This window comes from Acanthaster planci, linkage group LG06 (assembly GCF_054643075.1).
Source record: "Acanthaster planci isolate LZ-2023a linkage group LG06, COTS_SCS, whole genome shotgun sequence".
Taxonomy (NCBI): Eukaryota; Metazoa; Echinodermata; class Asteroidea; order Valvatida; family Acanthasteridae; genus Acanthaster; species Acanthaster planci.
The window spans coordinates 16,554,133-16,571,606 of record NC_141782.1 but is presented as its reverse complement, the minus strand read 5'-3'; the positions used below and the strand labels follow the sequence as shown (position 1 = coordinate 16,571,606).

Below are 17,474 nucleotides of genomic sequence, written 5' to 3'. Positions count from 1 at the left end.
GTGTACACACTGGTGTACTGGTCAGAGATTAAAGGCAGTGGATACAAAGAGCATCCTGTGATTTTCTAAGAGAGCAGGAACATTAAAGATAAACTAAACAAAGAGCAGGCTATCTGATAAAAGGAACAGGCAATAGATCTAAAGGTTAACCACTGGAACACTGCTCACTAGTAGAAAAGTCGAAGCTCAGGAAAGAACAATTTAAGTATGCAAAAGGAAAACATAGTCACGAAGAAATAAAATTTTAAGCTGTAACCCAAGACCTCTTTTGGGACGGGGTTACATTTCAAAGGCAAGTAATTGTGGTTACACGGCTACCTTGTGCTTTTATACATTTATAAAATTGATAAGTATCTCCAATTTAAACTTGAGAAATTTCATGTTTAAACCTGGCATACGGACTTTCTGCATTCAGTCGGTAAGGTTCCTTACCTGTTCTATCTTCCCTGTCCCACTCTCTTTTGTGTGCATTTTAAGTCCCTCTGCATACTAGTGCCAGGGGTGCCATGCCCTTGGGCGACTCATTCCTTATCACTGTTACCAGGTGTCCAGCAGCAAATCACAGTAATTGTTGGTGTTTTTATTCCTTTTTGGGGGAGCTATGGCCCGCTTTGTCTCTCCCCACCCAATTCGCCAGTGGAAGTGTGGGAGGGATTTTATGAAATGTCTCAACCTTATTGTCAGCTGTCTGGACCCTTGCCCCATTTCGAGGGCAGTCGTAGACTGTTCCCCTATGCTTCCAAACCAATCCTGAAAGGGAATTACCAATTTCTTGTTTTAACCTCTTTCCTGTTTTCAGAAGCAGAAGATAAGATCCCAGCAGGAACTGTGCAATTGATCAATGATGGCATCGTGCCAACCCCAGGAGAGGGGCGGATTGAAGTCTACGAGAACGGTGCTTGGGGCAGCATCTGTAAGGATCCAGACTGGGACATGCGAGATGTGTCTGTGATCTGTAAACAACTGGGATACATCAGTGGCATTTCTGGTATGCAAGGGATGAAACTGGCTCTTCCCCCAGAGAAGTACAAAAATGACCATTTATTTTGGAGGGGGGAGTACTTTACATTGTGTGAATGGGCTATTCTGTTTAAGTCAGCTGTCTAGTAGTCTTTGTACCCAACACAAAGTCTGACCTTTCTCTGCTGCCCGAAAGATGTCAGTCGTATGTGGCAGGAACCAGTCTACGTTTTTGAAGCAGCTGCATGGGCACTTTGTGATGTTTTTCACCCGCTCAATGATGTATGTACAGTTAAGTTGTACCTGGGCAAGTAACGTGAATGTACTGTATTCCCATGTACCTGTGCATGCATATATAGGCACTAGCATTGTGGCATGACTGAATTGAGAACTGCATCACTGTCTTCATGAAATGTAATTGCAGTAAAGTAGAGTTAAAAGGGGGGTGGCTGGACTTTGGCTAAGTCCTCATGGTAGCCGAATTTTGAATTGTTCAAGTCCAAGTCCCAATCCAAGTCGGAGTAAGTCCAAGTCCTTGAAAATTGGGACTTGAGTCTGGACTCCAGTCGGACTCTGAACTCAAGTCCTCCAGCACTGTTCACTCTGCCCTTGCATGCATACTACTTTGACAAACAAACTTTTTGCAAAGCTTAAGATTATGAAGTTATAATGCACTCATCATTTTCCAGCAATCCACTTTATGGCAGACGTAATGCATCACTTTGCATTACCCAATGTAAGTGAAGTTCAGATGGATTGTGGCTCTTAACTGTCCCTGTGTACATGCTGGGTAAGGACTTGTTTCAATTCTGTACCCTGCGTTAGGTTCACCGGTGTGTCCCAAGTCATAATGGCATTTTTTTAATCATCTTTTCATAGATGGAGTATCTGAGTACTATGGTGAACCTGATGCTACAAATAGATGGATGCAGAGAGTAGATTGTGCCGGCACGGAGGCCAACATTCTAGACTGCCCTAATGCAGGATGGAGCTCTGGTTGCACTTTCCTCAATAAGCCAGCAGCTGCTGTTTGCCTCACAGGTTAGACTTTTGGGCAGTGCTGCAGCGTGTGGGTGCTGTCAAAAGTCCATTACAAATTTAATCAAAGGCCAGCCACTGGTCCACTTGCACTAGTCCAGTCACAAGTAACAGGGATGAACAGTTCATTCGAAAAATAGTTTGACGTGACTTCAATTATGTGGCCTGTGATAGACTTGTGAGGACTTGACTCAGCTTCAGCCCTGTCTTTGATGAGGCTTTCGGTTGACATCCGGAATTCACACTGAAAAGGATTAAGCCATTTATGGACATATTTGAGAGCACTTTGAAGCACCCATACATGCAGATTACTGCAGTGGCACCACACTCAAAAGTGTACATTCTTAAAGTTCGAACAAACTTTCATTTGGCCAGATCAGGACACCCTGGTAGTCAAATGTGCAAAGTGTGCATATTTAAGCTTACAGGATTAGTGTATTTTAATTCTCAATCATCATTGTTTTAAGTTAGATCAAGCTGGTCCATTCCCGCTTTAGACAAGAATTTTGAAAATCACCTGTTCCATTGCTGTTTGCACAGAACCACTGGAGGTCCGCCTGGTCGGGGGTTCAAACCCCTATGAAGGCACCGTGGAGGTGTACTACAAAGGTGCTTGGGGCTCCATCTGTGATGACCTGTGGGATGTCAACAACGCCAATGTGGTGTGCCGGCAGCTCGGGTTCGGAAAAGCCAAAGAGGCAACCCGGAATGCGTACTTTGGCCGCAGCAATTTCGACCCCATTCACTTTGACGATGTTGAGTGTCAGGGCACAGAGAGCAAGCTTTCTGACTGTGAGCTGGATACCACCGTGCTCTGCACTCACAATGAAGATGCTGGAGTGATTTGCTGGCGTAAGTTGCTCACTCCAAAAGATTCAGGGAGACTTGCCAACCAAGATTGAACCATCACAAACACAAATGTAAAACAAGCAGTTTCTCTTCAAATGTTACTGCGCATTGTAAGTGATTGGGTGGGCAGAATGGGCATCATCAGATGTTATCCTTCAAGAAGACAACACTGATAGCTGACTGAAATAAGTGTGGAATATCAGTGTGTTAGTATGAGGCACAATAGCTCACCATTTCTGATCTGATCCCTTCATTCGTTACAAATGGGTTCATTCATTCAACTCATTCATAACAAATGCAATCAAGCCCTAGCTGTTGTATTTTTAAACAAGAGAGAGACTGCTAACACTTGATCCCTTTCTCAATCTAAATCCTTCTGATTCTGGCAGACTATGCCCTCCCCTCAACATCCCGACCAAACCCATTCCTATCTTTTTTTTTTTTGAAATTTAAATATGTTCCTTATGGGTATATATCATGAATTCTCAATGAAATGCAGTGAAGGGTTTTGTTACCATGGTCATTTTTGGCTACTGCCCTCACATTTTGGCACGCTTGCATTCAGTAAATGTCAGAGAGAAAAGTTCACAGTTGTGGCAATCTCTCAAAAATTCAGCCATAATGGTATCTCTGATTTTCAATAAAATAGGTATCAAAATTCTCTGAAGCCATAACTGGTAAAATTCCTGGAGGCTCAGCTTGGAAAAAAAACATGCCTTGCGATATTGGAAGCAGTGTTGAGGGGTGTCCATGCCTTCTGATTTGTGGGCTGCTGAGATGCGGGATATTGCATTTGTTTACACCTGTGGGATGCATATCACACGAGGTTTTAATGCAAATAAAAAAACCGAGACACCATGAGTAAAGTGATAATTACATAATGAGAAACAATATTCTTTCACCCTTCAGAGCCAGCAGACCTGGTCCGTTTGGCCGGCAGTGAGAATGCCAGTGAAGGTCGTGTGGAGGTCTACTCTAATGATGTGTGGAGCACTGTCTGCAATGACGGCTGGGACCTAACGGATGCGGCGGTGGTCTGTAAGCAGCTGGGCTTCCTGCGGGCAGTTCGCATCACTGACTCGTTGGAGTTTGGCCAAGGCGCAGGCGACATTCTGTTTGATGAAGTCCAGTGTACTGGCACCGAGGAACAAATCCAAGACTGTGTGGCTGCTGACCTAGCCAGCATTGATTGCGTCCACTCCGAGGATGTGGGCGTGGTTTGCTCTAATGAACCTGGTACATTCGCTCATTTCATTTGTCTTTCTGATATTTTTGACGTAGCCCTTCCTAAATACAAATAATGACAGTTTATTGGACTGGTTATTTGTTTTTAAAGCCTGCAATATTGATGTGAAATCAAAAGGCATAAAGTTGTTTTTTTTTCATGTTTAGTGAAGATTGACTTCATTTTCACAGGGTAATATTATTGTTGTTATCTTTGATTAGTTTCAAATTTAACAAAGGGGACTGTAAAGGAATTAAATGTTTTATTCCCAAGAAATTTACCCCTTATTCCTGGCAGAACCCGAGCCAGAAGTCCAGGTAGTCCTGGTTGATGGTGAGGCTGAGCACTTAGGACGTGTTGAGGTCCACCGCAATGGTGAACGGGGCATGATCTGTGACACGAACTGGGACCGAATGGACGGTGATGTGGTATGTCGCCAGCTGGGCTTTGAGCAGGGTGCCTATGCGGTCAAATCCTCGGCATACTTCGGGGAGGGCACCGGCCCTGCCGTGATGACAAACGTCAGTTGCGTTGGCACAGAGACAAACATCAGGGACTGCCCATTTAATGGCTGGGGCCAGGCAAGCTGTGCCAACACTTCAGGTGCTGGAGTGGTGTGCATACCAAACACTGGTAAGGTTACAAAGATGACTTTAAGGAGGTTGGTTCTCCCACTCAAAATAGGTTGCTCGCTGAATTGTAGTTCTGTTCTACTAGCAATCCCTCATTAAGGCTTAAATTTAAATATAAGAAGACTGGAGTTGGGATCAAGCCCAAAGTCTGTTGTCTGAATATTCTAAATGAGCAAAATTGTGAGTGTTTACTCCCAGCTTAACATGGTAAGTGAGAAATGTACAAATATGTGGGAAATCATTTTTTTTTTCTGTCAGCATTGGGTTTTTTGTAATTAATGGTTTACGCAGCCTCAACCTACTGTATTAAAAACCCTGTGCATCCAGTGGTGAAAAAACAAAATACAGGAATCCTATCCTATTATATTGGTTCTTAATTGTTCCTCACAGTTAACAGGCGGTGTAGAAATCTGACTTCGTTTATCAGACTGGGTTTAGTAATAAGACTTTTCCATCTCCTTTACAGAACCTCCGAAAAAAATCCGCTTGGTTGATGGTGAGACAGAGAACAAGGGGCGAGTGGAAGTCTATTATCAAGGAGAGTGGGGCACTGTCTGTGATGATGAGTGGGACTCAGATGATGCTGATGTGGTGTGCCGGCAACTTGGCTATGGGCAGGGGGCTGTCCGAAGCGGGGGCTCCGATGAATTCGGCCAGGGCACCTATCAGATTCTGCTGGATGATGTGGAATGCAGCGGAAATGAAGGGAGACTGGAGGATTGTGACAGTTCAGCATGGGGCTCCCACAACTGTGGGCATGGAGAGGATGTTGGCGTCGTTTGTCGAGTAACCCGTGGTGAGATGTCAGCAAATTACATTACAAGGAAATCTCAACTGTGTTTTGATATCACATATGACTGCTGTGTTTGTTTCCATACTGTAGTGAATTTGTAATGGAGGAAGAACTTTTCACTTTTTGCAGAGGTGTAACGAGTCACTACGTTTTGTTACTTGAGTCGAGTCATTGTAAGTAGTGACTCAAGTCGAGTTGAGTCATTATAATACAGTGACTTGAGTCAAGTCATTAGGCAAAAAAGTTAAGTATTTTGTTCAAGTCAATTCGAGTTACAAACATTTAAACACAATATGATAAATAAAACAATAGAGGAAGTCATTTTTGGGGGCATTTTGACATGTATCTCAGTTTTACTACATGTAGTCACGCCACATCTTAAGCCTGGGTTCCATATCGATATAAGAAACACTGAGAGCAATGCAATCAAGGTGCAAACTGCAACGCAGACATATGGAAACGTGTCAAACCGAGGTATCTCCTATAAGGCAAATCGGCCCCAGGCAGATCGGCAAAGTTGAGCCCAGTTCAACTTTGCAGGCACAATGCAGACACCGACTGTCTACATTGTGTCACTGAGTAGGCCGATACAAACACACACACTGGCATGACAGGTGTACAACAATGTTTCTCTTGCTTAGTACCACTCATTTTGTCCATTTTCTCCTTATTACTGGTATATGCAGCCCCAATCGTCAACAAAATAGCTGACCACTAGCAAATTACATCAAACTGGAGTATCAGTTTGGTTTCAAGAGGCAACATTGCCTCCTAAAAAGGCATTTTGGGTCAAAATTTTCCAAGTGTTGGGCGCCATTTTGTTTAATATTTTGGGTGGAGTGACGTCATGTTGCGTCTCTTCTATGACTGTGTGATGTCTTGCAGACCGTCCTTGTTAAAAACAACGATATGGAAACCAGGCTTTACTCTTGGTGATAATGACACATGACATGAACATTATTAACCAGCATTATAAGTCATTGCATTTTTTGGAAAACAGTTTGCAAAAATGTTTTGGTACTTGAGTCTCATTGACTTTCACTCAAGTCGAGTCTTCTAATGAGGGACTTGAGTGTAGTCATTTGCTCAAGTGATTTGAGTCAAGTCATTTACTTTTGGGACTTGAGTCAAGTTGCCAAAAAATATGACTCGAGTTGTCATCAAAATAGTGCTGCCATATCCAGTACTTCAATTAGTTATTCCAAGCAGTTCCTCTGATGTGCAAGTAAGCACCCTTTCAATCGTTCCTGGAGTCACTGAAGTCAGTGCTGATGGTGGATTGCATTTTCCAATGGGCTTTCTGCAGAGAATAATGGCACGTTCAACATGTTTAACTTACTTGCAAAAATGCACCAAAGAGCAATGTTATCCCGTTTCTCCGATCCAAAATTCCATGTCTGACAGAGAGTGGAGCTTTCGATTTCTCCCCTCTGTTAGATCCCAACGAACCGACAGTGCGTCTAGTGAGCGAGGATGGGCGAACGAATGCCGGCCGTGTGGAGGTCTACCATGACAGTGAGTGGGGGACTGTCTGTGACGACCTGTGGGATTTGGTGGATGCAGACGTGGTTTGCAGGCAGCTGGGTTTCGAGAATGGTGCACACAGTGTTGTGATTAATGCAGGCTTCGGCCAGGGCAAGGGTCCAATCATGCTGGACGACATCAACTGCGGAAGTGAAGACACACAGTTGGAGGACTGCCCAAGCAGTGGCTGGAGGCAAAGCGATTGCAGTCATTTTGAAGATGCTGGTGCAATATGTCGCATAGATCCTGGTAAAGACATTTTTCTGTAAACTGTTCACAGAAAAGGAAGAGTTTTGTGAAACTCTAGCCAGTAATGACATGATATAGTTCTTTGCAATTACCAAGGACAAAAATGATCTTTGCTAATAAAGGTGCTTTTCCTTAATACATTTGTCAGTACTGGGCTCAATATTTACAAAAGGAGAATAAAACACAGATGCTTTACTACACATTTTTACCATAAGTTATGAGAAATTTGAGTTCTGTAGTCGATTATTTGTCTGACTGTAATGTAATATGGACTATTAGAAATGGCATGGTCAGAAAATTGTAGAGGTTATCCATCATTTTTCATGGTTAACTTATCCAGTACAGCATAAGTAATATACATACAGAAGTTTGTTGAAATAACCATGGGAACGTGTGATATAACCACCAAGTTTTTACAAGCTGCGTACTCATCCCATATATATATATACCATTGCTGTTGGTCCCCAATATGATCCCCAGAACTCTTATTTTCCCTCAGACTATCATTTGTTGCAAATGGCTGACTAGAGGCTTGCTCAAGTATTAACGTTGATAAGTAGATGGGTTGGAAACGTGTATGTTAGTTTAAGCCAGTGATAGTCATTAAAGGTAGTAAATTGTCATGATCTTTGCTTGGATAGAACCTGAGGTCACAATTCGCCTTGCTGGCGGCACAGAACCGAATGCCGGACGTGTGGAGGTGTATTACGAAGGCGAGTGGGGCACCGTCTGCAATGACGGCTGGGACATGGACGACGCTGCAGTGGTCTGTCGCCAGCTGGGCTTGGGTGAACCTGAAGCGGCGGCCGTGTCCGGAGAGTTTGGCCCTGGCACGGGCCATGTCCTAATGGATGAAGTGGCATGCTCCGGCTCTGAAGCACGACTGGAGGACTGCACCTTCCATGGATGGAGGAATACCGACTGTGTGCACAGTGAAGATGTTGGGGTGACCTGCCAGCCTCCTGGTGAGGGTTGATCCTGTCACGGTCCTTGTGAAATTCCTTAATATGATCATAAATAGCCAAAATAATTAATTACTTTGCAACATTATTTTGAGTCCCGATTAAAAAGGAATCATGAACCAGTTTGCCTGTTCATCCATTTGATTGTTTGTTCATAAGTTTATTTATTTACTCATGAGTAGACCAGTCGATTGATTGGTCCATTTAAGGCTTTGTGTGCAAAAGTAAACAGTGAAACATTTTGGCTTGTATTGGATTGGCACATAACACAACAGCCTGTCGGCCCCTTCCCCCCAAATAAAGGAAATTAAAACAATAACTTCTCTTTGCCAGATCCCCCTGCAGAGGAGAGAGTACGGCTGGTCGGACCAGAGCCCCACTTGGGTCGTGTCGAGGTAAACTACAATAACGATTGGGGGACGGTCTGTGATGACAGGTGGAACATTGAGGATGCCAATGTGGTGTGCAGACAGCTGGGCTTCACCAACGGGGCTGGAAGAGCAGCAAGCAGTGCCGAATTTGGACAAGGTCTGAGTTATTCTGTATTCTCATTTTTCTTGGTGTTTACAAACCCTGTGAAAGGTGTGCTACATACTTGCTGATGCCAGGATCCCTGTCCGTATCTTAAATTCCAAACCTGATTTGATGAAGAAGCTGATTATATGGCACGTGTTTACTCTTCTCCTTACTTGTCTGAAGGCGTGGGCCCAATCCTCCTGGACGAAGTTGCCTGCGTAGGCACTGAGAGCAGTATTGCAGATTGCCCCAGTGCAGGATGGGGAAACAACGACTGTGGCCACGCTGAAGATGCTGGCGTGGTTTGTGTGCCCAACGAAGGTAAGAACAAACTGTGTGGAAATTTACACTCTGCTTCCTTAGACTGTTGATGCTCATTTGCAGTGTTCATGTTAGTAAGAAAGATCATGTGCTGCTAGCACGGATGAACATTGGGGATGGGGGCAAGCACATTCCCCATTGAGTGTGTGCCTGTGCTCTCCAAAATGTCTATTTTTTTTTTTTTTGACTGCTGCTGTGAAGAGGCAAAGCATGGAAGCAGTAGCTCATGTCAGTGTGCCAACTGTGACAAGAGTGGCCAATTCCATGAAAATTGCACCGTGCATAGGTTGACTACTTTGATTTGACAAATAGCCCGGCAGCTGTGCACAATTTTAAGGATTTGAGGTATCTTGGATGAGCAAAACCGTAGTTCCTGTGACAACTTTTTCTTTGCTATTTCTTGGTCACTAATTTGTTCAGCAGTGAGTTTAGTTTCCCTTGCCATTTGGAAGACTTTTGCTTCTCAGAATTAAATGATAAATCTCAAAGATCTCACATTGAAAGAAGCATTTCATGACCTGTTTAAGTAAAGCTCAGAATCTCTCAACCTGAACCCTTGATTAAGGTAGTTGAAGCGTCCATTTCCAGTTTGTTCATTGCAACTTGCACAACCTGCATTTAAAATGATTTTAGAAGTCAAACCAATGATTAAATGCAAATTGAGAACTTGGGAATTTGGCATATTTTGTGAAATTTATCATGGCTTCTGACGCAGGTGAAGTCGAACCACCGTGCAAAGTAGTTTTGAAGAATCTTCATGACATCCCTTGTGCACACATTTTTACCAATACTGGGACTTAAAGTCATTTGCAAAAGTTCAAGACCGCCTTGAATTTTATTGGTATTTCTGTCACTGGGCCTGCATTACACTGTCTCACTGAATGATTACTTAACATGATTTTACAGTGTTGCATAACATCAGTGTAGTGCTGTATACCCATTTAAATGAAATGTTTTGCAAAGGCAGGTCTTGTGTGGCATTTTGTCTGCAAGGCAGCATGGGTAAAAAAAAGCCAGTCTAAGCAGTCAGAAATAAGGGAGGGAACACTGAATATTAGACTGTCAATGTCACGGTTACGTGGGGGGTGTTGCCACCTTGACGTAGTGGGTCCGCTCAACTTTTAAATTGAGGACAGGAAACTGCTAAGTGATCACAGATTAATCAAAGAATAATATATGTATTCAGTACAACATGATGTTCCGTGATTGCATTTCAGATTAGATTTAATTATTCAATCCAACAATTATGAGACAGCATAGGCTACACTATAATATAAACATGGAGGAAGATCTAAAGTATGACAATAACCAGAAGCGTATTTATTTATGAAGATGAGACTCCTCAAGAGTTGAGAATATAAAGTTAGGTTTCTAGGTGATTGTAAATTAAAATTTACTAAATTCCCAAGGGCATTATACGTTAACTTTTAATAAATTCCCAAGGGCATTGTGTGGACCCGCCTCTCTCCTCTGAGTAAATCTATTGCACAAAATACACACAACAGTCGTCAAGTCACTGACGTGCAACAGTCGTCGGTCACACGACACATGCACAAAACTTTCTCTACAATGTGCGAAACTGAAGGAAGCCAAATGTCCTATTTTGGATCTCATCAACCAACGACGAAAAGCTAGCGTAGTCACAAGGTTGATGAAAACAAGGCTGCAATGTCAACACGACCCAAATGCAAAATTAAAGTGAACAAAATTTGAAAGCTTGATGAAGAACGACAACTCACGTTATGTGCCAACACAACTCGATCGGAGAGAGGGAGAATCACACGTACGCCACGGCAAAGTACGTCGCGCAAGAATAATGCGTCAAAAGTTTTGTAGAAATATAACCATTGAGCTAATCCAGCCTCATACATGTATAAATCAAGCAATATGACTAGTTACAAACAACTGACCATTTCAAATCCCATCGAGCTCTTTAAATACTGGTTACAAGCATGACGGGGTGGGAACTATTATGACTATTCGGATGGCTACCAAACTCATAACATATTCCAAGATTAGACTTGATTCAAGTCGGTCCGTCACAACAACATGTCAAATCATGGAAATGTAGTCAGAAATGTTCAACCAAGGTGCCAAGATTACACATTGAAAATAAACATAAGTTGCCGTGATTGATTGGGTTAAGTTTGGTTTTTCTTCAGGTTTATGTATTTTCTATGGGTGGTCCTAAACTTTTGCATATGACTGTAGTATTCTCAGGATTTCCACTTTTTTTGGTTATATTTTTATTTGACATTGTAAGTTAAACCATGCATATCATGAACATGGTCTTGTGAAGTTTCAGTAGTGTTCTTTGAGACACAGGTTGCTGTCACTTCTAAATATAGGTAAAGTAGGAAGTTGTGCATTTTACACCAACTGTGTTTGCATGACACATAGGGTCAGAGGACTTAATGGAGCCAGTTAGATCAATTTTATTGATAAGAAAGTGCTAATTCCTTTGACAGTGCCTGCTGTAACATTGCGGCTGGTTGGCAGTGTGAATGACAATGAAGGACGTGTGGAGGTCTACTACCAAGGCGAATGGGGCACCGTCTGTGACGACAGATGGGATATGACAGATGCAGAAGTCGTCTGCAGGCAGCTGGGGTTCCAGGGTGCTACGGAGGCTGTGACCAATGCTGGGTTTGGGGAAGGCACTGGACAGACCCTGCTGGACGAAGTGGCCTGTGGAGGGGAAGAGTCCAGACTGGAGGAGTGCCCAAGCAACGACTGGAGAGTAGAAGATTGCAGTCATGCCGAAGATGCAGGAGTGATTTGTACGGGTGCGTGACAGTGAACATTCAATCCTAGCTGTATAAGAAGCTGCTTGCTACACCCTATTTTCTTTTGTCACATTTATGTGTATACATTAGCATGTGTCCCCACATACAGATAATAATAGCAGATCACATGCAATGACTTGACACCGGAGTGGCACATTGCTTGGGCATCATGAGGGGGGCAGGGATGGTTGTTCCCTCCTCCCAAACAAGTGGAAAAAGAAATGGAAAAGAAATGGACATGAAAAGGGGAAAAGGGATAGAAATCATAAGCGTGTGTGAAAACACCTCAGAAATGACCATTGACTCCCTTGCAACATTGGTGGTTTGTCATGTTGATGCAGATCAGCACTTCCCCCCCCCCACCGCTGAAAAGGTCTTTTTTAAAACCTGATTTGTTTTGAAAGGATTTTGGATATAACGTAACGTTCACAGTGCCTTCCAGGTTCAGATGACAACTTTGACAGTGCATTAATGTTAAAGAGAAATGCAGATGTGCAGATCAGCTTGAACTAATTTTTGACCTCTCTGCAGACCGCACAGAATTAGCACTCTCAGAATTTGAATAATATAACCCTATTGATTTGCCAGAGATCATTCCATCATTAAAATCAGTGTTTGTGGGTATTGCTGCATCATGAACTTGGAGCATGATCAGTGGGAAAAGTACATTTTGGGCCAACTTTTAAACTGTTTAATTAGCTTTGGTATCATTTCTTCTTGCTAATTGATGCTCTTCTTCCATTGCCTGGCCCACTGCTGCAGTTTCTGATGGAAGTGAGGAAGCCCCAGCACCAAAGTCCGCCTGGTCGATGGGCTGGTACCCCAACAGCGGTCGTGTCGAGGTCTACCGGGAGGGCGAGTGGGGTACAATCTGTGATGACCTGTTTGGTTCAGACGAGGCCGACGTGGCCTGCCGGGAGCTGGGTTACCCCCAAGGGTCGCTACGCATGGGGCTACCTCTTGAGTTCGGGCAGGGGAGCTCCGAGAGTCCGATCCTCTTCAGCGTCGATTGTGATGGGTCAGAGAGTAGTCTGGAAGAATGTGAAAGCACTGATTGGGGAACGTCAAACTGTGCACATAATGAGGATGTTGGATTTGTGTGCCGGACAGGTAGATTTTTCAAACTTTCATCCCTTTTCTTACCCCCAAAATATTTACTTATATAATTTGAGTATGGTTAACTGTAGTATACATGTCAGTGTGAGAATGTGTGCCATTACATGTGAAATCTATTTAGTTATCAATACTTTAATTTTAAACTTATCAGTGACGAGCAATCATAGTAAAAAGTAATTACTGTGTCTGGTGTTTATGTACCTCTATTTGTGACATTTCAGTCAGTAATGAAAATTCTTAGTGTTGTTCTTGAAGGTTTTTTGGCTGTTACTATTTTGCACAATTTCAAATTTCGTTTTGAAAATGTGTTTCAGTAGATCAGGCAATGTCAAATCTCTTTTTTGAAAATGTGCAGCTTTAAAAGGAGCCATTTCTAACTGCATCAGTCATCGTCAAATCGTTTGCTTGAAATGCTTGGCTCAAAGTACCGTTTTCTACTCATGTGATTTCCTTTTATCACAGCCTCTGTACCAAAAGCTAATGAACGGCATCAGAAATATGTTAATAACAGAAAAAGAAAATAAAATTGACGAAAATGCTGTCTTACAATATGCAGCATTGTCAGCATCCTTTTTAGGGGCGCAGACCCATATGTGTACTGGGGTCATGTGTGTTATGCCTGCTGCTTTGTACGTGCAACAGGAGTGAATCTTGTATGGAAAATCCTGGCAACATTTTACCATAACTGATTCTTCTAAACGAAAATACATACCTGTCCACCGATGAAAATAGATTAGCTTTTGTGTCTTAATTTGTAGAAATCCCGATTGAACATTTTGCTTGTTATGCGCATTTTGAATGATGCTTGTCTGAGCTGACATTTCTTAATTTGATGATTTTGAAATGGTTCCCTTCCCAGTTCAAATCTATTGTAGTTCTAGTGTACGTAGCAGCAGAAACCAATGTACACGAAATCCTATTGTGTGACACATGAAATATTTAATAACTCAAAAGTAAACTGATTTTACTTGGCAAGTGGACTTCTTGTGAGAACGAACCAAAAGATGAAATGGAAGGAACAGAAAGTACATTGATCAAAATGCAAGAATAACTTATTTGCAACCTAAAATAGAAATGCTGGCCTAAACTTGTCATGCAGACACATTTCTTAGACAGCTAGGCTGCCACATGTTTGAACTTGCTGTAACCAGTATTATTGCTATACTGAAAGACTGTTATACTGAACATCTTGATGTTGTGTTCTTTATGTCAGTGTTATACTGCAGGGTTTGTTACTACGTTACAGACAATATCTGTATCTGATTAGTGTGGCTGTTTTTGCAGCAACTATGCAACTGCTGTCCTTTTTGTTTATTTTGTGGCGATGTCACAGATGATATTCCTCCAGAAGCAACTGTGCGCTTGGCAGGAGGTCCAAATCCACAGTCGGGCCGAGTCGAGGTGTATAATGAGGGCGAGTGGGGGACAATTTGCGACGACGAGTGGAATGCTGCAACGGCGGCCGTAGTGTGCCGACAGCTGGGCTACAGCGGCGTGGTGAGCAGCGATGACGGCGTGACTGACTATGGCGAGGGGGAGGGGCCAATACTCTTCAGATTGCTTTGCCAGGGAATGGAGACCAATGTCCAAGATTGTGAAATGGGCCTGTGGAACACGCTCATCTGCACCCACAGAGAGGACGTCGGCATTACTTGTGAAGCTGGTATGCAGCCACGGTGTACCACACCCCTCTACTATCAGATGCTATACCTTTAGGGGAGTCTGGTAACATAAGTGAATAACTTGGCTGCAACTAACAATAACACATGCACATTGCAGCCAGCAAATAGCAACTTCCACCTTTCCCAAAATGTCAGGTTTTAAAGATGGATTTTTGCCCTGCCCGACTTGTATAAAAATCCAAAATTAATGTCAGGTTTTGGTTTTGGTCAAAACTGTGTAATAATTTAATAACTTAAAATCACTGTACCCAACGACTGCTGTATTAAAGTGAAATTTTGTGTGAACTCTGTCGTGTTCAAGATAGTGGTATTGTACTCTTAGTACAGTTCCAGTTAGACTAGTTTGTCCAGTGTATATGCCACCTAAATAGATGACATATAAGATACACCATTTCATTGCACAAGTCGCCAGCTTATATGGGTCATTCCAGGAAGTTCGGGCACAGTTTGTGATGGCGTCCCTTGTAACATCAGTGAAAATAAACATCTTTTGTCCCTGCATGTGGATTCTAAATCGACATTGTTCTAAATCTTGCGAGGTTCTTGTAGTGGTGCGCTTCATCTTTGCCAAATAATAATGACTTAATCTGTTGTAATGTGAAAATAATGGGCAATAAAAGTTACCATTGTAACAAAGAATGCAGTCACAAACGGTGCCCGAACTTCATGGAATGACCCATATAGAGCATAACTCCTGCAGATTTTTGTCATAATATGTTGTGCAGTAAAATGGACAATATTGAATGTGAGTTATGACATTGTATGAAGTTTTCTTACATCAGCTACTGGTGACTGCTACTACCACACCACTGTGTGAGTATTAGTGCATACCACACGTACAGTCTATTCACCATGTAGCTGCTGGTTCAATGGGGCCTGCTGCTGGACAAAGCCCTCCATTTAGGGCATACCACAGCCCAGCAGTCGCGGTCAAAATAATCCCGCCATGAAGGGGTTAAGCAGTATTCCGACAAATTCAGGACAATATATTTTACATTTGTTTGTTACAACCTTGATGTCCCTAATTCTGTATTGATAAAAATTGCTCATCTTTGGTTTTTCTGCCCAGTGTTTGATGATCGGAGGAAATATATAGCTCAGGGTACATCCAACAGAAGGTCTTATGATCTTATCCATAAACTTCTCTGATCCCTGTAAAATACTCATAGATCCATTAACCACATCTGCATGTTTTGTTATGGTTATTGTGTTCAGAATCTGCTCCTACCCCAGAGGGCATTCGACTGGTTGGTCCGGAGCCCAACCTTGGGCGAGTTGAGGTGAACCACAACGATATCTGGGGGACCGTCTGCGATGACAGCTGGGACATTGAGGACGGCAATGTGGTGTGCAGACAGCTTGGCTTCACAAGAGGAGCAGCACGGGTTGCACTGATTGCGGAGTTTGGGGAAGGTATGGCCACTGTTTACCCAAATTAAAAAATGAACCAATTAGGGTGTGCTTTTGCTTCCTGTCAATTGTTCCAATTTATTTGGAACTGTCCCAATTTTTAAGGTTTCCGACAGCAACAAATTGGAACGTCTGCTTTCCATGTAAAGGAAAGAGAATATAAAAAAATAAAAATGTCCTGGCAAAAGATTGCACTATTTGTAGAAACAAGATGGCACTAATTGCTATATGAAAATATCAGTTACACGTGTGTACACATGTACACGTAAATAGCTTCCTTCTCATGGCTTCCCAAACTTGCTATGGACTTCTGAAATGGCTTCTGATTTCTGACTTGTCAATGTTGGCAGGTGTGCTTTTCTGGCAAACCACACTCTTAGTGCTTGTTGTCCTCGTCCTGTTTTCTTTTGTCTTGCTTATTTTAAGAAGAAAAGGGATTGAGGGGACATGAAACCTCACGGTTGGGGTTTCCAACTTCTACCAAAGATGGGTAAGGGTTTCAAACTAAGGGACAGGGCATATCTTGTGATGTGTAGCCTCACTTGCCTTTCCCCACCCAAGAATATAAAAGGGAACCTGTGAGGGCGGAGATAGATAATTTGTGGTTGATAAAGCTGGTAGCACCTGGAAAGGCTGCACCTTTGGTGGTACAACAAACATGTATGGTCTTGGAGAGTTGAGACAGTTCATAGGAATATCTGTGAGGCCCAGTGAGCAGAGATAGTGAGTACCAGTGGATAAGGATATGCATGCATTTAAAAAAAATTTCATGTAATCATGAAGGGGTAAAAAAAGTTATTTTCTGTTGTGGCTGGTAGCTTTGTGTGCATAGATAGTGATTGATTTAAATTTTCACATAAAGCTTCTCCCTAACGAACCATTCATTGAAATGGAAGTTGCTGTATTGTAATATGTATACATTTTCAGGTCATTTCCAGAAGGATATTAAAGAAATGAATCTGAAATCTGTCTCATTAGTTTTAAGAAAAATTAGAAAATAAAATATTTGTAAAAGAACGTAGTAATTGTATTTAGCTCAGATTGAATTATGAGTATGGTTTTGAGATGTAAGTGTAGAGTTTCAAAACATTCCATTCATTTCTGTTGATCAGTCAATCAATCAACCAATCAACCAATCAACCAACCAACCAACCAACCAACCAACCAACCAACCAACCAACCAACCAACCAACCAACCAACCAACCAACCAACCAACCAACCAACCAACCAACCAACCAACCAACCAACCAACCAACCAACCAACCAACCAACCAACCAATCCAACCAATCCAACCAATCCAACCAATCCAACCAATCCAACCAATCCAACCAATCCAACCAATCCAACCAATCCAACCAATCCAACCAATCCAACCAATCCAACCAATCCAACCAATCCAACCAATCCAA

At 42.5% G+C, this 17,474-nt stretch overlaps 1 protein-coding gene across 7 annotated transcripts in view; it reads left to right on the top strand.

Annotated features, from left to right (window-relative positions):
• Positions 1-17,474, top strand: part of LOC110982186 (uncharacterized) — a 102,832-nt gene that overhangs the window by 46,773 nt on the left and 38,585 nt on the right. For all 7 annotated transcript variants that reach the window (XM_087137976.1, XM_087137983.1, XM_087137981.1 and 4 more), the window contains 14 exons: positions 800-988; positions 1,840-2,001; positions 2,539-2,850; positions 3,757-4,083; positions 4,370-4,705; positions 5,171-5,500; positions 6,935-7,270; positions 7,912-8,235; positions 8,566-8,760; positions 8,932-9,069; positions 11,538-11,855; positions 12,618-12,965; positions 14,305-14,634; positions 15,869-16,066. In XM_087137976.1, the coding sequence (XP_086994102.1) occupies positions 800-988; positions 1,840-2,001; positions 2,539-2,850; positions 3,757-4,083; positions 4,370-4,705; positions 5,171-5,500; positions 6,935-7,270; positions 7,912-8,235; positions 8,566-8,760; positions 8,932-9,069; positions 11,538-11,855; positions 12,618-12,965; positions 14,305-14,634; positions 15,869-16,066 (3,843 nt within the window). The remainder of the gene's footprint in view (positions 1-799; positions 989-1,839; positions 2,002-2,538; positions 2,851-3,756; positions 4,084-4,369; positions 4,706-5,170; positions 5,501-6,934; positions 7,271-7,911; positions 8,236-8,565; positions 8,761-8,931; positions 9,070-11,537; positions 11,856-12,617; positions 12,966-14,304; positions 14,635-15,868; positions 16,067-17,474) is intronic.